The sequence below is a fragment of the Centroberyx affinis genome, unplaced genomic scaffold (genome assembly GCF_046629955.1).
Source record: "Centroberyx affinis isolate AG114_WGS23_722 - 3 ecotype Tasmania unplaced genomic scaffold, CSIRO-AGI_Caff_v1 ptg002933l_1, whole genome shotgun sequence".
NCBI lineage: Eukaryota > Metazoa > Chordata > Actinopteri > Beryciformes > Berycidae > Centroberyx > Centroberyx affinis.
In genome coordinates, this window is record NW_027281052.1 from 159,426 (window position 1) to 183,958 (window position 24,533).

The window sequence follows — 24,533 nt, forward strand, 5'->3', positions numbered from 1 at the left end:
AAAAAATGTGGCTGCTGAACCTATGTGTTGCATCCTGGTTGCACCCAGGAAAGGTTCTGACAGCATTAAGAAATACAGTTATATACGTTTAACATGACAAATATAAAAGGTGTAATAAGTAAGTAAATCAGTGTGCTGTGTAAAAAGTTGAATTCATCAGGTTGTTAATCTTTCAAAACTGTTTGCAGTTTCACCACCAGATGTCACTAATTACTCTATGCAGGGAAAAACAAGACTAATGGTTCAATATCTGTAATAATAATAACAATAATAATAATGATAATAATAATTTTATGGTTTCTTTTTTATTTTACGATTGTGCTGGCTATCAACTAAGCCAAACAATTAGAACAATATAAATTATTAGAAAAAGAATGAAAGGGGAATCGTGTCAGGGTAGTAGTCACTTATTTTTTAAATTTGGAAAATACTACAACAGTATACCTGAAGTAGCCCTATACAAACTACAAGTTAATCCACAAAAAAATGACAACATCACAGAGAAATGATGAACAGAAGCGAGGGGGTTGAGGAAAATCGCCTTAACATTAAACGGATGCTTATAGCCTTCACAGCTTACTTATTGTTTGAGGTAGAAATGTATTGTTCATACTCTTAGATAAAAACAATAGAAAGACTATTGGAGTATTTACATTTAAAGGTACGTAACGTCACGAGCTTGTGTCTGTAGTGGTGACGTGTCTCTAAAGTTTCCCCTCCTCCTTCCTGCCCGGTGGCACTGAGCTAGTCTAGTCTGATCATTCCAGTAACGGAGCACACAGGTTGACACTTGGGACACCATGGGGAGTGAGTATTACCATAGGCAAATGAGTTGTATGAGACTGATATCCAGCACCTATGTGGCAAGGTTTTTTTTTTACTGTTTTGTCTGCGTTAACTTAGCTAGGTTAGGCAGTAACGTCAGCATTAACAGTGGGCTAGCTTACGTTGTTAGCTAGCTAGCTAGCTAGTTGCTTTTGTACTGTCATGAGCCGTGTGTGTCAAGAAACTGTCAGTGACTGAAATTTAACATTTAGTCAATATTTTTAGCAGCTATATGTCTTATTTGTTACGCGATTATAGAAGCTCCCCAGTCGTTGGTGTTGGCTGGTAAAACCCATCTTGTAAGCTAACTTGTTAGCCTCTCATTCAAAGACATTGACAGCCTAGTGATGACGACGCATAGCAGCCGGCGTTATGTTATCGCGCTTTGCCTAAATCATGCCACTGTTGCTTGTAGAAACCCTGATACAATAATACATTTGCTTTCTATGCGACACTCTGACATGGAAGATGCCTTTTCTCACACCAAATTTATTTGATATTGATAATAACGCTAACTTCACCTGAGTCCGCCCCCCATTCAATGCCACGTCCCTCTAGCAGTGCTACGACCACGGTGAACAGCTACCAGTAACTAACCTTACTACGCCTGTTTTCTTGTCTCCAGTCAAATTCTTGGAAGTGATAAAGCCATTCTGTGCAGTATTACCTGAGATCCAGAAACCTGAAAGAAAGGTGTGTGTTTTATCAACCGACATTTCCCCTGAGTCATTACATTTGTATTTACACATAAATAAATTCCTCTTGGTTTCCTCTTTACTTGAGCTACCTGTTGTTAAACCTTCCATTATGTGTTTGGAAAACAGATCCAGTTCAGAGAGAAAGTACTATGGACAGCCATCACTCTCTTCATCTTCCTGGTGTGCTGCCAGGTAAGTGTTATCAATGTTATTAGTATCAGTGTTTTCACATGTCAAATGGTCTATGAAATTATGCTCCAGTCAACTGTAGATGTATGGCTATAGATATTTTTGTAATTAACGTTTAAGTCAGGGAAACAGGAATAACTCAACAAGGTGATGAAATCTGTGGACTGCTAAAACCAAGTGTTTAAAAACATGTGTTTTAATAAAATTGCCAAAAATGGATTTGCACTTAGTTTTGTATGAGCTAACTTTCATTTTAGCTGTTCACCAATGAGTTGTTTACATTTTTGTGCCTGGAGAGCTTAAAGTAGGGCTTTTGGTGTAAGACTTCTTTGCAGCAGTTTAATAGCAATTAAACTGCATAACTGAAAATCTTAACCTCTCTCACTGTGTGAAACGTTTTTTCCCCAGATCCCCCTCTTTGGCATCATGTCCTCAGATTCTGCCGATCCATTCTATTGGATGAGAGTCATTCTGGCGTCTAACAGAGGTAGTTCTCTAGATAGTGTATGAGTGGAAAGAGAAATGCATGTCTGCTGTCCTGCTGGTATTTCCTAACTCAAAACTCTCTCTCCAGGTACTCTGATGGAGCTGGGTATCTCCCCCATTGTCACCTCAGGCCTCATAATGCAGCTGCTTGCTGGAGCTAAGATCATTGAAGTCGGAGACACTCCCAAGGACAGAGCCCTCTTCAATGGAGCTCAGAAATGTAAGTCCATTATCATCAGGTGGAGCTTTATGAATGTGTGGTTAGAATTTGTGATTAAATCCATAGCTTATCTAACCTCTGTCAATGGTTTTCAGTATTTGGTATGATCATCACCATTGGCCAAGCCATCGTATATGTAATGACTGGCATGTATGGAGACCCCTCAGAGATGGGTGCTGGGATCTGTCTGCTCATCATCATTCAGGTGAGACCATGAACACTTTCTTTAATCCCATCACACCTGTTCCTTCTCTCAACCTGGAGTGTGTGATTTGACTTAGAGTATAGATTTGGGGCATGTGAGTCATGTGAAACTGGCTCTCAGTATGCATTTCTGATCAAAAGATTAGTTAGATTTGTGATCAGGATATTGTTACTGCCTCCAAAGTAGAGATTGGTGACCCGTTATTATAGACACACGCTTCTATTTGCTCTCACTTCCCACCCTACATTTTTCACATCTTTCACAATTGTGTACTAGGCGGAGACTGTCCGAAAACAGTGTGTTTACGTAATCTTTAAAGCCATTATTTGGTTGCTTACCCATTATAGCCAATAACTGCATGGAATTTGTGACCCATTTAAACCAGCAGATTCTCACAAGGATGCAAACTGGTCACCTTTCAGCTATATTCTCTGTTTTGATCCTGAAATGGGTATATATAGGGTGTAAAGTCTCGCTTGCAAGGCTAGGTTGTGTAAATTTGCTAAGAAAATAAGAGTGTCTCAAAGGAAGGTATCAAGGATATGGTGGGTTGCAAACTTCAGTCATTGCATGTTAGATTTATATAACCAATTGCATTGCTTAAATTAGTTGAATTTACTTCTAAAGTGAAATATATGCTAAGGAGAAACTAGAAGTGCTGGCCTTAAAAGCTGAGACTTGTTTGACTTGAGAAAATGTTTCATGGAAATAAATATACAGCACAGTCAGAATCGGTAGCTAAGGCTTTGCAAATTTGCCTCTTCATCTTTCAATCAGAAATGTAAACTTCCTGAGTATATAGCAAATAGAAACAATTTCACATGACTGCCCCAATACTTTTCCAGCTGAGTATATGTGTGAATGCAACCTGTCTTTGTTCTGTTCTTCTGTAGCTGTTTGTTGCTGGACTGATTGTGCTGTTGCTGGATGAGTTGCTCCAAAAGGGCTATGGTCTTGGCTCTGGGATCTCCCTGTTCATTGCTACCAACATCTGTGAGACCATAGTATGGAAGGCCTTTAGCCCCACCACTGTTAACACTGGCAGAGGTAAGAGACTGCACAGTGGCGCCAGTCAGAGAATTTTGAGCTAGGGAATAAGAATGAAAAATGCATCTTTGAGCACTGCCTGGCATACATCTTTATAAGTCAAAGTACATCCTATTGCTGCTCTGCACTCCACACAGGAATATGGCTAATTCTTGTGACTTTATCATTTCTAGGAACTGAGTTTGAGGGAGCAATCATTGCTCTTTTCCACCTGCTGGCCACACGGACAGACAAAGTGCGTGCGCTGAGAGAAGCCTTCTACAGACAGAACCTGCCCAACCTCATGAATCTCATCGCCACAGTATTCGTATTTGCTGTAGTCATATACTTTCAGGTCAGTTGATGTCTTTTCTTAATATGCACCTTAGTGTAAAACTGCAGGGGTTTAAAATAGGCGTTGCTAATAGAGGGGATGATGAAGTCTATGGAAATATAGACAGCTTTGCTGAATTTTTAATAGTTGACCTCTGTTCCACTTCGTTTTACAGGGCTTCAGGGTGGATCTGCCCATCAAGTCAGCTCGCTACCGTGGTCAGTACAACACCTACCCCATCAAGCTCTTCTACACCTCCAACATTCCCATCATCCTGCAGTCTGCCTTGGTCTCCAACTTGTACGTTATCTCCCAGATGCTCTCCACACGTTTCAGTGGCAATTTCTTGGTCAACCTGCTTGGGACCTGGTCTGTAAGTATACATGTAGTCAGAGATTTTCCCACAGCACATTTAGCCCAGGTTCTTTAGCCATTGCCTAAGAATGTTTCCAAACAGGCTTGCTTATGCAGGTCATTGAAATTATCCTGTGTAATTCATCAAGACACCATTTCTCCGTTAAGATACCTGATTTTGATAGCTATTTTTTGTTTTCTCTCCTGTGTTTGTAGGACACAACGTCTGGTGGTCCAGCCCGTGCCTACCCTGTGGGTGGACTCTGTTACTACCTCTCTCCTCCCGAGTCATTTGGGTCTGTCCTAGACGACCCAGTCCACGCCATGATCTACATTGTGTTTATGCTCGGATCCTGTGCCTTTTTCTCCAAGACCTGGATTGAGGTCTCAGGCTCTTCTGCTAAAGACGTAAGTCCTAGCTGTTTGCTATCAGGTGATATTCTGGGCTTCTTTCAAAGGAACCGTGTTTAAGAGTTCTGTTGTCACAATCTTCCAGGTGGCGAAACAGCTGAAGGAGCAGCAGATGGTGATGAGGGGACACAGAGAGACCTCAATGGTCCATGAACTTAACAGGTACACTCAAAACCCTTTCTCATGTATTGGTCATTAAATGTGCAGGGTTCATAAATGTATAGATTGATACATAGACAGTTGAAGCTTCCCTCTCTTATTCAGAGTATGCTGTAATATTTGTTGGTAGTCTAAAAACATCTCTCCCTCAGATGAAACAACTGCCAAATTTGTATGGGAGAAAATGTTACACAAGCCATCATGACTTGCCTGTAAATGCAGATTAGGGCTGCAACTAACGATTATTTTCATTGTCGATTAATCTGTCGATTATTTTCTCGATTAATCGATTAGTTGTTTGGTCTATAAAATGTCAGAAAATGGTGAAAAATGTGGATCAGTGTTTCCCAAAGCCCAAGATGACGTCCTCAAATGTCTTGTTTTGTCCACAACCCAAAGATATTCAGTTTACTGTCATAGAGGAGTAAAGAAACCAGAAAATATTCACATTTAAGAAGCTGGAATCAGAGAATTTCTACATACTTTTCGTAAAAAATTACTCAAACCGATTAATCGATTATCAAAATAGTTGGCGATTAATTTAGTTGACAACTAATCGATTAATCGATTAATCGTTGCAGCTCTAATGCAGATAAAAGCATACATTGTTTACTTGGCAAATTTTCATAGTATTTAGATAGAATAGGTCATGATCTTTCCAATTTATGTTCATCATCACTGTCACCAATGTGGTGCACACTCACACCCATAAATCGCATAACTGTACCCATACTTCCTTTTAATCAGAGCTATACACCAGATTATTCATTCGTTCATTCATTAATTCAGGCATAAACAGGCCACAACTATCAAGGTTGCATCTGTATATGCAAGGGTCTTGTTATTTAAACATTTTATTGAAAGACCTTGAAGTGACATTCTATGTACAAATATAAATCTAGACCTCTCCTGTTGTGTGTTCCAGGTACATCCCTACTGCTGCTGCCTTCGGCGGACTCTGTATTGGTGGTCTGTCGGTGATGGCTGACTTCCTTGGAGCCATTGGCTCTGGCACCGGTATCCTGCTGGCCGTCACCATCATCTATCAGTACTTTGAGATCTTTGTCAAAGAGCAGAGTGAAGTGGGCAGCATGGGAGCCCTGCTATTCTAGAGAGGCCAATATTCTCCCACTTACCACCACCTTTTATTACACACGGGCAAGCACCAACCCAGCCTCACCAACTTTGCTATTATTTTACATCTGTGTCAAACACCTGCATTATCGGCTCTCCAGCTTCAGGATGTTTCCTGGAATCTCCCCTTAAATGGTCTTCAGGAATCACAGCTGCAATGGGAAGTTTCAAGGTGGTGGGACTACATCTTGACACTCACAACCCCTTGCTCCCTCCTCTTATCTTTCAACACGTAGACCGACATCTCAGTTTATACTTCATCAGTTTTTCTAACTGATTTGAGATTGATTCAGCTCCCGAAGATTCACTTAAGAGCTTCATTTGTGTATGAAATGATGAGGTTAACGGTGAGCGTCTGAGATGATGCGGGAGCTCGGTCTTTTTTCAGACCATCAACAGAGCTCTGCAGTATGCAGGCATACTAGACTTGGACGAGGGCGGTCCGCCTCCAGCCGTGTAACTACAAGCATTCGATCTTCTGCTTGTAAACCATATTCACCCCTGCTTGGTGTTAAGTAATCTTAGTTTATACCCATACTGTAACTTTCAACTTTATCTTTTTTTGATCTGTTAACCTGCGTATCGGGGGAAGGTGTGGACCAGAAACTGAACTGTCAGAAGCTGAATTGTGAATTTTCCTGAATTATGAACCTGTTTTTAAAATTATTTGAACAGGGTCTGTAAGTGGAGGACATGGGGCTCACATTGGGGTCCATCTGTCAAAATAAAATGTTTACTTAATTTTGTGAATGTGTACAGTGCAACAGTCCTCCAGAAAACCATTGCAAACAAGGGTCCTCGCTATTGAAATGTATGGCATTCCCAGGGAGTGGCAGTATTAACTAGCATGCCACATTCATTCTTGTTATCCACTTTGTAAGACTGAGTGAGGTTTCTTTTTTTGTTTCATTTTTTAATTGTCTGCTTTAAGTGTAATTGCTTTGATCACCTTTTCACACCCCATGAATTCCGGTTTTCTGTATATAGCCCATGCTTTGAATAACTTTGAATTCATCTAAAGTGTAAAATAACGTCTTTTGAATATGTAAAAAGAAATGCAGTTCTGAACAAACCTATTCTAGAAAAACATTCTCAATAAAACCTCATTTTGGGAAGAAAAAAAGGCCTCCATCATCTGTAATGGTAAAGGTAAATTTTGGGATTCAGTACATGGTGTTCAACACATTTAGGTAAGTGTGTGTGTGTGTGTGTGTGTGTGTGTGTGTGTGAGAATAACAAGCGGTCCACAAATGAGTGCGGGCCGGTCCGGACAAAATTTATCTCTCAAGGTGCGTTGAACGTAAGGAGGTTTTATCAAGGAGGTTCTGAGCAAACCACAAACTTAAAAAAAAAAAAAGCAAACCTCATTCAACCGGAAAACGTTTTGCACCGTAGCAAAACGGTGCAAACTTTGCACGTGCCCCGACTGTTGACAGTTGTATGGGAGTCTGTGGTGTTTTGCACTCTCTTGGCTAGCATTCACTCTACGATTTACATCTCTTCGATTTCATTACTAATCTGAGATGAACATTTGTATTTATGTTAATAAATCAATAGGTAATTTTAAGTTCGAGAATGGCAGTTTTTGTCGTGTGGGAATATTTATTTATTCAAAATGTAATTTGTTTTAATTTGTGTTGTACAGGTACAAGACTCACATTTTAGTTCATATTCTTCTTTGGTTTAAGCAAAGGAGCTTTACTATATTCCCTTCAGATCAGAACATTTGATTTCATCCAGCTCCCGTCTGGCATTTCTGGTCAGGAACCAACAAGGGCATCTAATGGGTCCATCGTACGCGGTGACGTTACTGCAAACGCTAAACCCAACGTGGGTTGAATGAATCTGACAAGGGTAGTTGTGAAACGAGCTGTAGCTGGATTAAACTAACCTTATCAGCCACAGTATTGTGCTCAGTAAGACGTGATATCCTCTGTGGGTTGCCGACGGTCTTGGTAAATCAAAGGGTGGAGATAAAGCTTTCACAACGGGAAGAAATGTCCTCGGTCAGGGAGGAAGGTAACCATGCTGTGTTAGCGAGCTATCTCGCAAGCTAGCACTGAAGTTTGTTAGTTTTGAATTTGAATTAAAAACTACCATTGGAAAAGGAAAGAGTAGCTAAAGTGCATCAACAGCCCTCTTGCAAAGCTAAGAACCAGAGAGTCGAGTCAAAATCTGGACTTCTTGTGTTTACACTGGATGGGAGTCTGACCTGTTCGCTCACAACAGGATTTTTGACCTTTTACACCCATGTTGTATTGTTCACAGTTGCTTATCTGATAATGTTGCCATATTACTTCACTGTCACTGAATTGGTGTCTCAGTGTCCCTAAGTAACTCAAGCACTCTGTTGTAGTCTAGCCTCTCTTGCTTTTGCTTTTAGTAGACAATTGGCCATGTTCACAAGTCTAGACTCACCAGTCAAGGATCATAGGAATAACACGTTAACAATGTTTTGAGGAGGAATTCCCCTATAACTAACTCACTGAACATGCCCCTACCCTTGTATTGTCTAATCCCATACTCGTTGCACAAGTACTAAAATACATAAAAAAAACGTTGGGCCAGAACATGCACCACTTACACTGCAAATATAATGTAGAGTCTAATTTGCAGTTGACACATTTAAGATGAATATATCAACAGACATCCAAATTGCACCCAGTTACATACTTGCATAAATACAGTTGCGTATTGTTTTGGTTTTCTCATGTTCTGCAGTACATGCCCATTAGGTCATTGAGCAAGCCTGTTGTTTGGATGAGGTTCTGCAATAGTTAACTTATCACTGTCACTTGGTCAACATCATTCTTCCACATTTTGCACATCAGGTAAAGACCGAATCATCTTTGTCACCAAAGAGGATCATCAGGCACCCAGCAGTGCTGAGCTTGTAGAGGAGGATCCCAATGACCCCTATGAGGAGCGAGGTGAGGAGCGGCCAATGTACCAATAGGAAGTCGCTGTTGTCTTTGTCTTTTTCTTCAACCTGATGCAAGGCTCCACTGAATTGAAAAAGAAAAAAAAAATCGTAAAATATATCTGATGGCTTCTTAACTCTGATAATATCATTACTTGTAGCATTTATGCAAGCATATGGGATCAGTTTCCCCAGACACAGGGTTTAAGAAGCCTTTTGATCTTGACTACAGTTCGGAGGACATGCTACACAGCTACTCAGTCAGTGATGTTTGCAAAACGGTAACATAATGAGCCGTCTGGGAGGGATATTCAAATTATCCCTGACCAGTTATAACACATTTCTTATCATCTCCTAACAAACATGAATGGTATTCATAGTATTCCCATGATGTCACATGCATTTCCTACCAATATGGCGCTTCACAATGCACACAGCTCATTGGCTGTGTTTGTCATTTGTCTGTAATCACCTGTTAATCACCTGTTATTTTCCTACCAAGTAACAGAATACTATGAATAATGTATTGCAGACTAAGGAAAGCTGTGGTTGTCATCACCCGCAGCCCTTTATCCCAACATGGCTGTCATTGAAGCAGCTTCTGATCTATGAAACTGACATTTACAGAAGGAACACTCTTATCCTCAACCTCCTCTCTCATCCTAGGTCTGATTCTTCCCAGTGGTGAGATCAACTGGAACTGCCCCTGCCTTGGCGGGATGGCCAGTGGTCCCTGTGGGACTGATTTTAAGGAGGCCTTCTCCTGCTTCCACTACAGTAAGGAGGAGATGAAGGGCTCGGACTGCCTGGAGCAGTTCAGGGCCATGCAGGAGTGTATGCAGCGTTACCCTGAGCTCTACCCGCAAGAAGATGAGAAGGAGAGGCAAGAAAGTTCACCTGAAACAGACCAGACCACACAAGACTCTGCTCCTGCAGAAATGTCAACTCCTAACTCAACCTCTGCCCCTGTGCAAGACTCTAACCCCACCCCTACATCGGCCCCTGCCGACCCCACACCGCCCCCCACAGAGAGCTTAGGGGAAAGCTAATAATGAGCCTCATTGCCCTCTTGTTACTCCTAATCACGCTGTATTTATGGAAAGTTGGGGTGTTCCTTTTTTTTTTTTTTTTAATAACTATTTCATGTCATTAATGAAAATGTTGACTGTCTTCAGGCTGTTCAAGCCTTTGTGGATTATTCCAGCCATGGGGACTGGGTAAGAAGAGATGAGTGAATCTTGCATCTGGTCAGGAAATGAGGGGACCAAGCTGAGTACTGAGGTGTAGCAAACATTTCCTTCCGTTGTCTCGTGGTAAACAATCATAGTTCCCTGTGCTGCCTTTTACCATAACAAGATTATAGTGAAATGCTTTGTAATCATAGTCTTTCATTTCATTTACTTTTTTTCTTCGGTCATCTGTGAGGTGATGTTCATTACTGTAGCGTGTAGAGTCGAAAATATCGAATTTAGAATTTAGTAAAGTTATGGAAATATGAAACTTTGATCAAGATATCAAATTACACTCATAGGGGCACCACCTTCATTGATGAAGGAAAAACACCTTTACTTGGCTCCAACCTTTACTTGGCTATACTAATCAGTCAATCTGAAGATCATGAGATCTTTTCAGTTCAGGGATTACTTTTTTCTGCAGAGAAGGAGATACAGAACAACCAACTTAGTGAATGAATATATTTATTAACTACCTACTAGACAAACAAACTCAGTTTGTTTGTTTGTTGTGTCATGTACATGAAACGGGTGTAATGTGTGACAAATGGACAGATGATACACCAGAATAAAACACTTAACTATAGGTTGAATAATGCAATGAGAATTTAATAAAATAAATTGAGAATGAAATGAAAATAAAATGAGAAGGAAAGGAATATTGGAATGAAAATGAAATGAGAATTAGGGATAATTATTGGCAACAGTAAATAGTGTTATGTCAATTTAGATCAATAAACCGGAGAAACGAGGCGGGTCGCTGTAAGGGATCAATCAGACTATACTAACTTTCCTGATTGGATTAAGTGATAATTAGGGTTCAAACCCCAGATGGGTAGAACCCTTCTAAGTTTGTGCCGATTTATTATTATTTGTCTTCTGACGCGGCTCAAATTGCCGTGAGCTGGAATGAGCGAAAACCATGAAACTTGGCCCAATAACTGGAAATGATGTGCAAATGCTTCCCAAGAAATATGAGCCCAATCGGCCAGATGGTGGCATTGTAATTAAGGCCCAAAAATGCAATTTTGGAAAGGCCACGCCCCTCACATCGTAAGTCCGTTTGACTTTGACAAGTCCAGCTCAATGTGCTCTACAAAAAAGCCTCTTGGACCATAAAAGTCTGCCATGATGGATTTTTTGCTAATTTGCATAATGTGAAAAACAGTAATGTGACATCTACTTTTTGGATTTTGACGTCAACACCAAATTTCGTATACAGCCTTGGGAGACTGCGATACACATTTCTATTATAAATTAGCAAGATCGGTCGAAAAACATGGCCGCCATCAACCAAAATACGAATAATATTGGCCCGGGCCTTTATTTACCTAAACTGCAGAGGGTACCAGGCCTTTATTGGAAGCAGGCTTATATTAGAGACAGGCCTTTATTTCTGATTCCCTCTGTTTCATAAGTATATTTGCTCATATTTTAGTACGAAGCCTCCTTGTTTTCTGATCTGCTTCTGTTGGGGGTCGTTAGGTAGCCGTTTTTTTGTTACTGCAATGCATTACCGATAATTACGGTAATTGACGACGGCACGCTCCAGAGACTTCCGCCAGGCACCAGGAGTTTACCGGTATCCACCGTTGTTTTTAGCTGTACGGACTGTGTTTCTCAGTTGTCTTTGCCAGTTCGTTTGTTGTGTTCCCTGTGTTTCCAGTTTAGTCACCAGCTCTGTCACCTGCCTTGTCACCAGTGTTTCATGTTAGTCAGCTTAGGCCATCTGCCAGGTTTGAAGTCTTAGTTTTGCCTTTTGCCTGTCCGCCTGTTTTAGTTTTTCCCTTTTTGGATCACCTGCTTTGTTTTTGTTCTTCTACTTAAGTTCAGCTATTAAAGCTCTGCTTCTACCAAGTTCTCTCTCTGCCGGTCATTGCATTTGGGTCCAGTCCCTAAGTTTTCCCTACACGTGACAGTCTCAGCATATGTTGTTGACATTGTTTAGTTGTATGTTGCTGTGGATTGACGTGTGCATCATTTGTATGCAAAATCATGTTGACGGAATCATCTTCACCTGAAGTGAATAATGTTGAAAATGTTTATAATAAATTGCACTATACAGTTCTTCAGTTCTTATGAGGCATTATTGTTATAAACCCATTTTATCTTGTAGGCCTAACCTTGCAAAATGACTTTATACTGCACTGGCACGCATGAGCATCATTAGAACACATGAGCACCACCATGATAATAGAAGGTAACTTTAAGTAGACCATACATAAGTGGTTCTATATGAAACTCTATCATCTTTGCTCCCTTCAGTTTTTATCTGGTTCCAGTTTTAGCTTTTGAATTTGGTTGTGTAATGCATATTACTGTTGTCCAAAGGTTCTGAAATGCGTTTTTGTTTAACTGAGTTACATGTCATCAGAGGTCAGAGGTTTGTGGCAGTGTTTGTCCACTGAAGCATGTGCCACATCAAGCTCACTCCGGGATCAATAATTACCAAACACCCTTTTCCATCTGTGATTTTCCATTGGTGGATTGCGAAGGGCAAAGGATGCAAAGAGCCAATGGAGTAACAGGGAAATGAGCGATCACCCTCAATCCGTCACACGCAGTTGCTGCACAGTCTTTCTTTCTAGAAAGCGTCATCTGCAGTGAGGTGTAGATCTGCCTGCACATGTCCATATTCCCTGTTATTCAAGTCTAGGCAGGCATACAACAGCACATGCTCAACAGGATGTCTAGTTTAAAGGAGATTTGCAGTGGTTTGCCCCTGGACCCTTTGCCCCCTAACCGGGGAAGAGACCCCAGTGTGCCACACGCACCTGTCCGGACCCCCAACCTCACAGCCGAGGAGGAGCGGGTGAGTATACACAATAAAAAATAGTGTGTATTAGAAGTGCCATTACCTTTTTTTACTCACTAATTTGTAAATCTGTAATGGTGTAGGTACAGTATAATAAATGCACTTTTGCATACATCACTGCACCGATGCATCTCAATATTTGATATAACGTGGACAATAGTCAAGATATGCCCAGTGGTTCATGTTGTATATGGAATAGCTGGTTTGCAGTCCAAACTATCAAAAACGTAAATGAAAAGTATGAAAGTATTTCGGTCGATACCTTAAAGGTATCGAGTACCGATACCCAGCCCTAACTAGGTGTCAGTCACGTGTGTCATGCTTGGTAGTCTGTCTTGGCTATGCATCATTGCTGTTGGCTCATGTGCTGTCCCAAAAGAAATGGATTATTCTCTCAGGCTCTCAACTGTTTGTCCAAACTCAGAGTAAAGGTTACAGTCAATAATTAAGAGAGATAAGGGGAGTGCTCTACCAGTTAGACTGGGAGAGACAACAAAAAACAGTAAAAGATCTACTCATGGCTCTTCTGCATTTTCAAAACTTTGATCTGCACCATGTTTTCTAACCCAAATGCCTTCTCCCTCTAGTCGGCCTTGAGGAATGCCTTGCGTTATTTCCCCCCCTCCCACCATGCAACACTAGCAGTTGAATTTGCTCAAGAGTTGCGGCAGTATGGGCACATCTACATGTACCGCTTCTGCCCCGCATTGCGCTTGAGGTGAGACAACTTGATGATCCCTTCTGAAAACTGTGTATTTAATGCCAACTTAGTGTTGCGTGGGTACACAAACATTCCAGACTTTGGATTCTCTTTTGATATAGTTTATTTTTAACCACCAATTGATTTTTGCTTCTTCACTGATAGTAAAAGTAGACTACAGTCTTAGGTTCACTTCAAAAATACGTTAAGGAATGAGCTGGAAATGTAACAAGCACTGTGAAAAACACATTATATTACAATTAGCCCTCTAAATGCTTTGCATTTACTCCAAAGATGGTATTGTCTAGTTTCTCCATTTCAAAACAATGGTAATATGTGTTTACTTCTGTTTCCTCAGAGCGTACCCAATAGATCAGTATCCATGTCGCACACGTCAAGCAGCCTCCATCATGCTCATGATCATGAACAACCTGGACCCAGCAGTTGCCCAGGTTAGCATCTATCACAACTTATTAACTTGGCAAAGCTTCCTAAATTCCGAAGTGAAGTCCTCTATATACTTTACTGTGTCTGTGACAGCTTTGACAGTTTCATTGTCTTCATTGTCATCCTTCAGTTTCCACAGGAGCTTGTCACCTATGGAGGGAACGGTCAGGTGTTCAGTAACTGGGCCCAGGTAAGACCTCAGCATGGGTTTATGGAATGCCTTTGATAATGGTATGGAGACTAAATAAACAAAAAATAATGTGTGTGTGTGTGTGTGTGTGTGTGTGTGTGTGTGTGCGTGCGTGTGCAGTTCCGATTAGTGATGCATTACCTGAGCGTGATGACAGAGGAGCAAACTCTGGTCATGTACAGCGGTCATCCCATGGGTCTATTCCCCAGCCTGCCTTCCTCACCCCGTGCCATCATCACCAACGGCATGGTAACTGCACAACACACATCTGACTTTAGAAAGTGATACTTTGGTGCACATGCATCCCAATTTAAACACAGTTTCACTCAGTCTGGCTTATCTCTATGCTTCAGGTTATTCCAAATTACTCCTCCAGAGAGCAGTATGAGAAGATGTTTGCTCTTGGTGTATCACTGTAAGTTTTTAAGGTTTTTTAATTTGTTGTCATTCAGTTTCTTCATTATTTGTTACTAATTGCAGTGCTGAATAGACTGGGCAGTGTTGCTATCTTTACTATATGGGTTCAGATGTCTCCATTTGTCCATCTCCAGGTATGGTCAAATGACTGCAGGAAGCTACTGCTACATTGGGCCTCAAGGGATTGTTCATGGCACTATGGTTTGTCAAAAGTTTAAAAAAAAAATACACACCACACTCTAGTGCTCCCTTATGGGTCATGCAAAATTTGGACTACATTACACGATAATAATTAGTCCACACAATACCTTTAGGGTGTAGTTATTAGGAGTAATTAGTACCTTTGTCTGTTTGTTTGTTTCCATTTATTTGCCTGCCTGCCTTTTTCTACACAGCTGACTGTGCTGAATGCAGGCCGGAGATACCTGGGCTCTGACGACTTGAGGGGGCGTGTCCTTGTGACCTCGGGGCTGGGGGGCATGAGCGGAGCTCAGGCTAAAGCTGCGGTCATTGCTGGTTGTGTGGGGGTCATTGCAGAGGTCAGTTGTTATAAAGTCATTTCCCACTAATACTCGCTACTGAGCAAGCAATATTTTATTAGTGGTATGAAGGTCAGTGCTAGATGAATGGTGGGAGTATGTCATGTCAGTGTGATTGTATGAATTTGATCCTCTGTAGGTGGATGAAGCTCCTCTGAGAAAGAGACATGAGCAGGGCTGGCTAATGGAGATGACCAGCAGCATGGATCACTGCATTAAGCGCATCAGGTAGCAGACAGTAAAAGATCCATGCATACATGGAAATTATGAATGTCAAAATCATTAAAAATCATTACTACTTTGTCAATGTCACTCTTTAGTTTAACGGTATTGATGGCCGTGAGGATTACATTCCTATGTTTTGTGGGTGTGTGTATGTGTGTTAGCGCTTTCACATTATTGTTGGTTGCACCCTATAAAAGTTTGGCCATCGCAGTTTTAAGTGGCAGCCTTGTTAGTTAAAGTCAACTCTGTCTGTACTGATTCTATGCCACTTAATATTTTGAATGTTTGGCATCTTAGCATGTTCCTTATTTAGAGCAAAAGGCTCTTAATCCTAGAGAAGAGACACTAGGATGTATCCCATGATAGAAACTGGCCAGTGCTATGAGATACAGTAATATTTTGTGTCTTACAGAGAGGCCAAGAGCTCCAAGACTCCTCTCAGTTTGGGTTACCATGGAAACATTGTAGACCTATGGTAAGTGACAGGTCTAAGCTTTATGCTACCCAGACACAGCCCAGGTCTGCAGCTACAAGGAAGTAGCCCCCCTGTGCTGCATATTTGCCATTACTGCTCTTGTTCTGATTTCGGTTTGGCTGTCCCTGCCAGGGAGAGGCTGCTGTTAGAATATGAGAGGACAGGGGATCTGCTGGTGGATTTGGGCTCAGACCAGACCTCCCTTCACAACCCATTCAGTGGAGGCTACTACCCAGCCCAGCTCAGCTTCCGCCAGGCCAACCAGCTCATGACCGCCGATCCCAGCCGTTTCCGCACCATGGTCCATGAGAGGTCAGAGATATGACACAGGAAGATTGCATTGTGGTATATTTTCTGCAATATACTAATGTTATCAAGCTGAAACACTTACATGCTGTTACAGCCTCCGAAGACAGATAAGAGCCATCAACAAGCTGTCTGATGCAGGCATGTTCTTCTGGGACTATGGCAACGCATTTCTCCTGGAGGCCCAGAGAGCTGGTCAGTGATTCAACACACGCTCACACACACACACACACATACACACACGCACACACACACAGGAGACATCACCAATGTCATTCAGTCCATGTCAGTTCAATAAAGAGGCTTGTGTTAACCTTTTCTTTCCACAGGAGCGGAGGTAGAGAAGATCGGTGGTGGAGCAACAGAGTTCCGCTACCCCTCTTATGTCCAGCACATTATGGGGTGAGTTAAGAGTTGTATGATTTGGTTGAAGGTAAAGTTGAACCAGCAGCAGAATAATAACATTTGGCCCTAGGCAGTTGAAAATCTAGAAATGGCAAGGCCAACAAATTGTCCATGATCCCTCTGTCCCTCTGCCTTTTCCACAGGGACATTTTCTCATTGGGCTTCGGGCCATTTCGCTGGGTGTGTACCTCTGGCGACCCCCAAGACCTTGCGGTAACTGATAATATCGCTGCCACTGTCCTGGAGGAGATTGGTGCCAATGTGACTGAACGCATCAGACAGCAGTACAATGACAACATCCGCTGGATCAGAGAGGCTGGAAAACACAGCATGGTCAGTGACTTCCTGGACAGCCTATGCCTGCATTTACTGCCACAATACAAATTGCACAGACAAAACGACAGATACGTTCTCTGATCACCTCTGTTTATTCTCTGTGTTTAGGTGGTGGGATCCCAAGCCAGAATCCTCTACTCTGACCAGAAAGGCAGAGTCTGCATTGCTTTGGCTATCAACCAAGCTGTTGCTGATGGAAGAGTTTCAGTAAGTGTGTACTAGGAGGACTAGTTCATATTTGCATGTTAGAGTTTCAAAGGTTTCAATATTTGGCCTTGGGCTTTTGGCTTTTTCCATGACTGAGTTCTTTTGTTTCTCTTGCTCAGGCTCCAGTGGTTATCAGCAGAGACCATCATGATGTCAGTGGCACAGACAGCCCCTTCAGAGAGACCTCCAATGTGTACGATGGCTCTGCCTTCTGTGCAGGTACATACAGCCCACACAGAGTACTTCTACTCCCAATCTATTATTCGGTTACTACTGGCTACTATGGAAATAGATGTGAGTGACTTAAAGTGAGAGGAGCTTAAAGTGGAAGTGGTGTTTGGTTTCCTGGTGGCTCAGTGGGGCAGATGCACACCATGTACTAGCATTCCTGTCACTCTCTGTATACTTTATTATAAAACAATAATCATAAAAAAAGTCACAGTGACAGTTAACCGTGTCTCCCCCTTACAGACATGGCTGTCCAGAACTTTGTCGGTGATGCATTCAGGGGCGCCACATGGGTGGCCCTGCACAATGGTGGAGGTGTTGGCTGGTAAGGCGATCTTACCCGATAAATAGTAGGTCTATGTGAAGGGTCAGTTGCTATGATTGATCAGAGTGATTTATTGAGTAATATTCCTTTTCAGGGTCTGTTTGTATTTAGCTTAATCATCTTGTAAGTCAATGTGTTTCCTACTTTATCCCTTGCTGCACCTAGGGGCGAGGTGATGAACGGAGGGTTTGGTCTTCTTCTGGACGGCTCGGAGGAGGCAGCAAAGCGTGCCAGTCTGATGCTCAACTGGGACGTCTCCAATGGGGTGAGAGAGTAGAGACAAGAGGGACTTGTGGGATTGTAACTTCAGTGATGACTAACACTGTCGATGTCAAAGATCACAAGATGTCACAAGATGCCAAACATGTCACTCAGGTTGCAGATGATGTTTACCTTGACAGCCTTGATGGGATCTAACCTCTATGTTCCTGCGTGCTACAGGTGGCTCGTCGCTGCTGGTCTGGGAACTCTAATGCCTATGAGACCATCCAACGCACCATGGAGGAGAACAGGCAGCTGCGTGTCACCATGCCCTTCCCTGTGCAGGATGAGCATGTGTTGGACCGTGCCCTGCAGGGCTAGCCCAGTCTTCAGCATGGGCTGACAGCAAATACAGCCACACAGCAAAGGAAATCTGTAGCTGTAATCACCTCACTAGATGTATCTGAATGAGGCTGTATCCTAGACAAAGTGAATGTTAAAAGTATACACTGCAGACATCTAATTGAAATCACTTGCAGCTCCATTTATTGAAAACTTGCAAAATATTTTGAAAGCAAGCCTATATGATTGATATGAATTTGTTTGACATGAATGCATACAACCCAGAGTTAAGATGCACTACAGGCTTATGCAAGGATCTTGTAACAATTTGATCTGTAAGTAAAGATATTCAAAGTTTATTTGTGCTCAAAATTAAATTGCAAACTTGTATTAATTATAAGCTGTATTTGAGTCATTTATATTTCAAAATTGTACAAAGAGTTCATCACCTCACGTGCGCATTTTGCAAGAGGCCACATGTGGGGCAGGCACGGCGCTTCAAGGTCTGGATCGGGCCGTTGGTCTTTTGCTCTCTCCATTGCGCCATTGCCGTGCGTCTTTGCGCGTGGTGGCTCCTTTAAGAAAACAGTGAATGGTGAATGAATTTGAGCCGCTCTACGCTGACGTAAGGGACTTGGAGAGGTTTGGTGTACCCAGCAGGAAGAGGCAGATAACGGTGATGAGGACCAGGCGTATTGCGGGAGGGGCATCAAAACGTTTTTTTCCGATTGTTATTGTGTTTTTTGACCTAAACATCCAGTTGTTGGGTACAATCTTATGACGTTCTATATGCCAATATTACTGTGCGATTTTTGCTCACCGCCTTTTCCCGTGCATATCCTGTAGTTACTGTACATTACTGTACATTATTCAAAGTCTGTCGAAATACCCTGGTGGAAAGAACGCTCCATGGGACTTTGACTGACATTGGACATTATCTGCGGCAAGGACTGATGACATTTGCTCTGTACCACTATTGGTATTTCAGGGAAACATGCATCATAACAAGCTGGAGCAATCGGTAAATCCCATTCCTGAGCAGCAAGGGACAGCGCGCGACAGTGACTCCCACATCCTGGGGAGCAGCTCGGGTCCCGCTGACTCTCAGCAACCTGCTCATCCTAAACTTGAGTTCAGACGAAATGCAGTCACAGACGACTACAAGATAACCGCCCAGGTTCTTGGCCTGGGAATCAATGGCAAAGTGTTGGAATGTCATTGCAAGAAGACGGGGGAGAAATGTGCTCTCAAGGTGTGTGTGTGTGTGTGTGTGTGTGTGTGTGTGTGTGTGTGTGTGTGTGTGCGTGCGCGCGCGCGCCTGTGTGTTATCCTCTATAATCTAAATTGTGCTCTTGAGGCTATCTTTCACTGATGATGGAAAGAAAGAGGGCATCCATCAATTATTCATCTTTCTTCAGTCTCCTCAGTGTCTCCCCCGTTTTATGGTTGTAGGGCTGCTCATTGAAAATCTGTGTAGAAATTCGTTTTTTACTGGACAATTTTTACTCTGAGTGTATGAAGTTTGATGCCAAGTATAGTTTAAGATTGATGAGCATGCTTGATGATACCAAATGCCACGCATCAAGTGTCCATTTAGCAGTGGAGGAGCAGTAATCTTAAAGCTAATTCAATCACTCTTATACCCAGACAGTGGAAGTGTCTGGAGACAGTGATGTGCTGTCTGGGATGCTTGAACACAACATCCACTCTGCTGTAAGGGTTGTTGTGTGAACAAAGATCTACTCTGTTAATGCGTCACACAATGATCTGTGCTTCTGACTTCTGAGGTGCGATTCTGCATTCCACATCATCAAATCAACTTAGCATAAAGTAACAGGCATGTTACACATTCATAATATATAACAGGATGATTTTGAAAGGGAAACTAGGACTAGGGAACTAGGAAAGTGTTGAGTCACAGCAAAGTCTTGAGTCACAGCAAAGTCTTGAGAAAATAGGAACAGGAAGAGAAACCCCATAAGTGCTTCACATGTTTTCTTTGGATGGTTAACCACAACACTTGAGGTAGAATGAAATGTGACGAGGAATTTGTGCGCATGTACTTTTATGTGATGTTCTGTTAGTGCTAATGCTCTGCTGAAGATTTCTTTGTAAACATTATCATCTCTGCCTTCTTCCTCCTCCAAAGCCCAGAATGCATTGCCATGGTCAAGAGGGTTGGACTTGGGGTCTGTATGTCTGGGAAAATGGTATTCCCTCCATCCCTTCAGTCTCACTGCAGCACTGTCTCTTTAACGATAGAGCATACTGCACTAAGCTAAATACATTCACTCAATATATTAATTGGGGATGTTCTTTACTGCTTAGCCAATGAATATGGATTCATGGGCTTAATAGTGACCATCAACAATAGTGCTGTAAACAGGGAGGGACTTGACAATGGGGCATGTGTTTGTGTATGTCTGTGTTTAGTGAATTATTGTATGTGAAACATGAAACAAAGCTTTAAACACGACTGAAGCTTGTCTGTTTAAGACTTGTTAATGTTAGTGATCTACAGACATAAGGAGCACAGGTGTAAAAACATGCATACATCAGAATAAGTGATGAAACGTTTAAATAATGTATATTTTCTTTCTCTGTCATGCTCTGTTTTGACCCCTCTCTGGAGCAGATCCTGTATGACACTCCTAAAGCCAGACGGGAGGTGGAGCTGCACTGGCGCGTGTCTGGCGGTCCCTATATTGTCCGGATTCTCAGCCTGTATGAGAATATACACCAGGGCAAGAAATGTCTCCTCATCATAATGGAGTGGTGAGCATCACCAAGACAGCATAGCCTTGTCTGCTCCTTGTCTGCTTATTTGAGGTCTTAATCTTTCTTAGCTCTTGCCAGTCATTCCAGTCCGTAGTGGCTCTGATGACTGGACACATCTTAACAGTGATTAGTGAGGCACAATGACTTGTTTTGTTGTCAAATCATGATTGCGGTGGAGGACTCTGCTTGCCAAGAGTCCCCTAGCTGTCCCGACTCTGATCTCTTTGTTAATCTTGTCCCAGTATGGAGGGAGGGGAACTGTTCAGTCGCATACAGGCCAGAGGGGACCAGGCTTTCACGGAGAGAGGTGGGTTAGGGGGCAGCTTTATTGTCCACCATTGGTTTAAAGTACGAGATTAAGATTTATGGGTTTCTATATTGAGGCCTGTGATGTCAATTCTATGTCATGTCTGTCCATTAGAGGCATCAGAGATCATGCGGGACATTGGCACAGCCATTGAGTACCTTCACCACATGGACATTGCTCACAGAGATGTAAAGGTAAAGGAGTGTTGCTGTCAAAAGTTTCTTCACAAAGTCAGTAAGAAATTATGGAAATTTGTATTTGGAGTAGTTGTGTTGAAACTCTCTCATTGTTTTCGTTTTCTCTTTATCATACACACACACACACCGCAGCCTGAAAATCTACTCTACACCACCAAGGAGAGTAACGCCACATTAAAACTGACTGACTTTGGCTTCGCTAAGGAGACAACGTTGCACAACTCCCTCCAAACTCCCTGTTACACACCATACTATGTTGGTGAGTGTTTACTGTGATGCTACAGTGGATGAGTTTTAGTGTTATTGGTAGACACACAATAAATATGCCATGGTAGACATTGTTTGAGTTATACTATTGTTGTGGTTGTGGTCACTCATTCTCCTCATGGCATCCTACTTGTCTGTGTACTGACTTGCCTGTGTGCGTGTGTGCGTGTGTGTGTGTGTGTTTGTGCAGTCATGCATGCTTCAGATTGTTGTGTTTGTGTTTACTTTGTCTATTTGTCCATTCAGCCCCAGAAGTGCTTGGGCCAGAGAAATATGACAAATCATGTGACATGTGGTCTCTGGGCGTAATCATGTACATTCTGTGAGTATCATGTGTCTCTGTAACTGCTTAAACCTGATGAATTGTTTAAAAAAAGGAAGTGAAGACAGCAAAGTGGAATAATATTCTATTCTATTCTATTCTACTCTGTGTTTCCTAGGCTGTGCGGGTTTCCTCCGTTCTACTCGAACACAGGCCAGGCTATCTCTCCAGGCATGAAACAGAGGATCAGGTTGGGCCAATATGAATTCCCCAACCCCGAGTGGGCTGAGGTTTCTGAGGAAGGTCAGAGTCCAACACTAGCATGCTGCACCAACCCAATCACATGCCTGAGATCCAGAGAGAACAACCTGCACAAAATCTGCACTTAAGACCAAACAGACTACATCATTTTAGATATACAAGCACTTAATGGTTTGTGTCAAATGCATTAGGTTGTTTAATCTTGTTTAATTCCATGTCCTTTGGGCTCATTCTCCTCTGTAGCGAAACAGCTCATCATCCAGTTACTGAAGACCGACCCCAATGAGAGGATGACCATCGGACAGTTTATGAACCATCCCTGGATCAGTGTAAGTTCACATCTGTTGAGCGTAACATACTGTATATAACATACTATACTGTATAACATCTGTGTAAGTGCTGTCTCCCCGGCTGATTGACTTGTTTTTTGTTACCCTGTGTATTTGCATATGCATGCTTGTGTTTATATACCGCAGCAGGCAATGGTGGTGCCTCCAACGCCCCTCCACACTTCTCGTGTTTTGACAGAGGACAAAGAGCTGTGGGACGATGTGAAGGTGAGACTCATGCGCTGTAACACAGAGACTGCAGATCAGATGTTGTTGTGAGAACGGCCACAAGGTGGCTGTAAAGCACCAGATTTACAATGTAAAATGTCTCTGTCTTACAACAGGAGGAAATGACCAGTGCTCTGGCCACCATGCGGGTGGACTACGACCAGGTGAAGATCAAAGACTTGGACACCTCCAACAACCCGCTACTCAACAAGAGACGCAAGAGGCCCATGCCTGGGGGAGCTGCAAGAGGAGGAGAAGGTGATGGAGGAGAAGGTGACGGAGGAGAAGGTGACGGAGGAGAAGGTGATGGAGGAGAAGGTGACAGAGGAGAAGGTGACGGAAGAGAGGGTGACAGAGGAGTGGGAGCAGGAGTCGTTTGTAATAGTCAGTGAGATGTTTAATTCCCTGAAGAGCATGGGAAATGATTATTGGACAAAAGGAATATTATATGACCATGAGAGCCCGAGTGAGCAATATTTTTCCATCCACGGGTCACTTATTGTTTTTCTTTAGTCTTTTCTCATTCTTTCCATTTCCATCACCAGCACATAATAGTCTAATGAATGTTATTCATGTACTGTTCTAACATTTAAAATAATTTTTGTTTTCTATGTTTTATAACCATGTTGTGTCACTTTTGTACATGAAAATAAACTTGACACTGTTTGTGTCTCTCCATGAGAACTGTTAAACCACTTGCTGACTGCTATTATTGTTTTCACGTGAAAATCAGTGAACAAGTTGAATACAGGGATTTTGGGACAGTGGAGAGAAATTGGTTGTTCTTGCTGTAAACATAAAGATTGTATGTAAAGGTTTTAGAAGATATTTAGGCAAGAGTACAGGCAGCTAACCATTGATGCTGAGGGATATTTTACGTCACGCTAAAACATGTTAAGGAGAATGTCAAGACATGTAAGAAATGTTATTTGTTGCAGCCGATCCACCCAACATCAGGTGTGCATAAAGATACATTGATTGTAGAAGCCCTGTTTTTACTGCTATTGCACTAGTTGCATGTAATAGTTTAACAGTAGTTCACTCCTGCTCCACCACTGACAGGAATTGTCTTTACTTTAACCAGAAAGCACAAGGAACAATCTAGCAACCATTAAAAAACACATGTTTGTGTTACATTATGCCTCTAAAGCTGTATCTTACTACACTTGAGATATAATATGCTAATGCAATACTAACATCAGATAGATGAAGGAAAGATGCTAGATGGCTAGCACTGAGGGTATTATGACTCACAATTCAGGCATATTAAAAGTTATTTCTGTGTCTTTTTCACACAATAACTGAAGTTTGCAATCCATCAACCTAACTAGACATTTCCGTTCATTCTTAGATGTCTTCCTCTGAGAGCCTCTGCCAAGCCATTAATGCGGCCTGTTGTATCTCAATGAGATTTTAGCTGTGGGACAGATGATGTGCTCTACTTTGATAGAATGTGTAATAAATGGATGAGAACATGGCAGCCTCAGTCAGCAGGACCTGTAGCAATGCACCAGCTAAACCCTTAGCTCTCCCACTGCCATGCTTCAACCTGT

At 42.2% G+C, this 24,533-nt stretch overlaps 4 protein-coding genes across 4 annotated transcripts; all 4 read left to right on the top strand.

Annotated features, from left to right (window-relative positions):
• Positions 1-733: 733 nt before the first annotated feature.
• Positions 734-7,149, top strand: sec61a1a (SEC61 translocon subunit alpha 1a). The gene is made up of 12 exons (XM_071536752.1): positions 734-807; positions 1,451-1,518; positions 1,650-1,715; positions 2,121-2,199; positions 2,287-2,418; positions 2,514-2,623; positions 3,517-3,670; positions 3,844-4,004; positions 4,159-4,356; positions 4,554-4,745; positions 4,834-4,910; positions 5,833-7,149. Exons 1-12 carry the CDS (start codon positions 801-803, stop codon positions 6,017-6,019), a joined length of 1,431 nt encoding a protein of 476 aa, XP_071392853.1. The 5' UTR covers positions 734-800; the 3' UTR covers positions 6,020-7,149.
• A 736-nt stretch (positions 7,150-7,885) lies between these two features.
• Positions 7,886-12,205, top strand: LOC139658626 (mitochondrial intermembrane space import and assembly protein 40-B-like). The gene is made up of 3 exons (XM_071536761.1): positions 7,886-8,060; positions 8,873-8,971; positions 9,628-12,205. The coding sequence occupies exons 1-3, from the start codon at positions 8,039-8,041 to the stop codon at positions 10,008-10,010; spliced, it is 504 nt and encodes a 167-aa protein (XP_071392862.1). The 5' UTR covers positions 7,886-8,038; the 3' UTR covers positions 10,011-12,205.
• A 674-nt stretch (positions 12,206-12,879) lies between these two features.
• On the top strand, positions 12,880-18,711 carry uroc1 (urocanate hydratase 1). Its single transcript, XM_071536763.1, has 19 exons — positions 12,880-13,005; positions 13,596-13,726; positions 14,067-14,160; positions 14,286-14,345; positions 14,466-14,594; positions 14,699-14,760; positions 14,897-14,963; positions 15,158-15,301; positions 15,441-15,529; positions 15,939-16,001; positions 16,134-16,313; positions 16,405-16,502; positions 16,637-16,709; positions 16,856-17,045; positions 17,157-17,255; positions 17,375-17,474; positions 17,727-17,808; positions 17,974-18,073; positions 18,250-18,711. Exons 1-19 carry the CDS (start codon positions 12,880-12,882, stop codon positions 18,388-18,390), a joined length of 2,028 nt encoding a protein of 675 aa, XP_071392864.1. The 3' UTR covers positions 18,391-18,711.
• A 319-nt stretch (positions 18,712-19,030) lies between these two features.
• On the top strand, positions 19,031-23,653 carry LOC139658621 (MAP kinase-activated protein kinase 2-like). The gene is made up of 10 exons (XM_071536754.1): positions 19,031-19,603; positions 20,987-21,126; positions 21,372-21,436; positions 21,551-21,630; positions 21,766-21,892; positions 22,147-22,222; positions 22,341-22,465; positions 22,667-22,752; positions 22,900-22,980; positions 23,097-23,653. Exons 1-10 carry the CDS (start codon positions 19,346-19,348, stop codon positions 23,370-23,372), a joined length of 1,314 nt encoding a protein of 437 aa, XP_071392855.1. The 5' UTR covers positions 19,031-19,345; the 3' UTR covers positions 23,373-23,653.
• Positions 23,654-24,533: the final 880 nt, after the last annotated feature.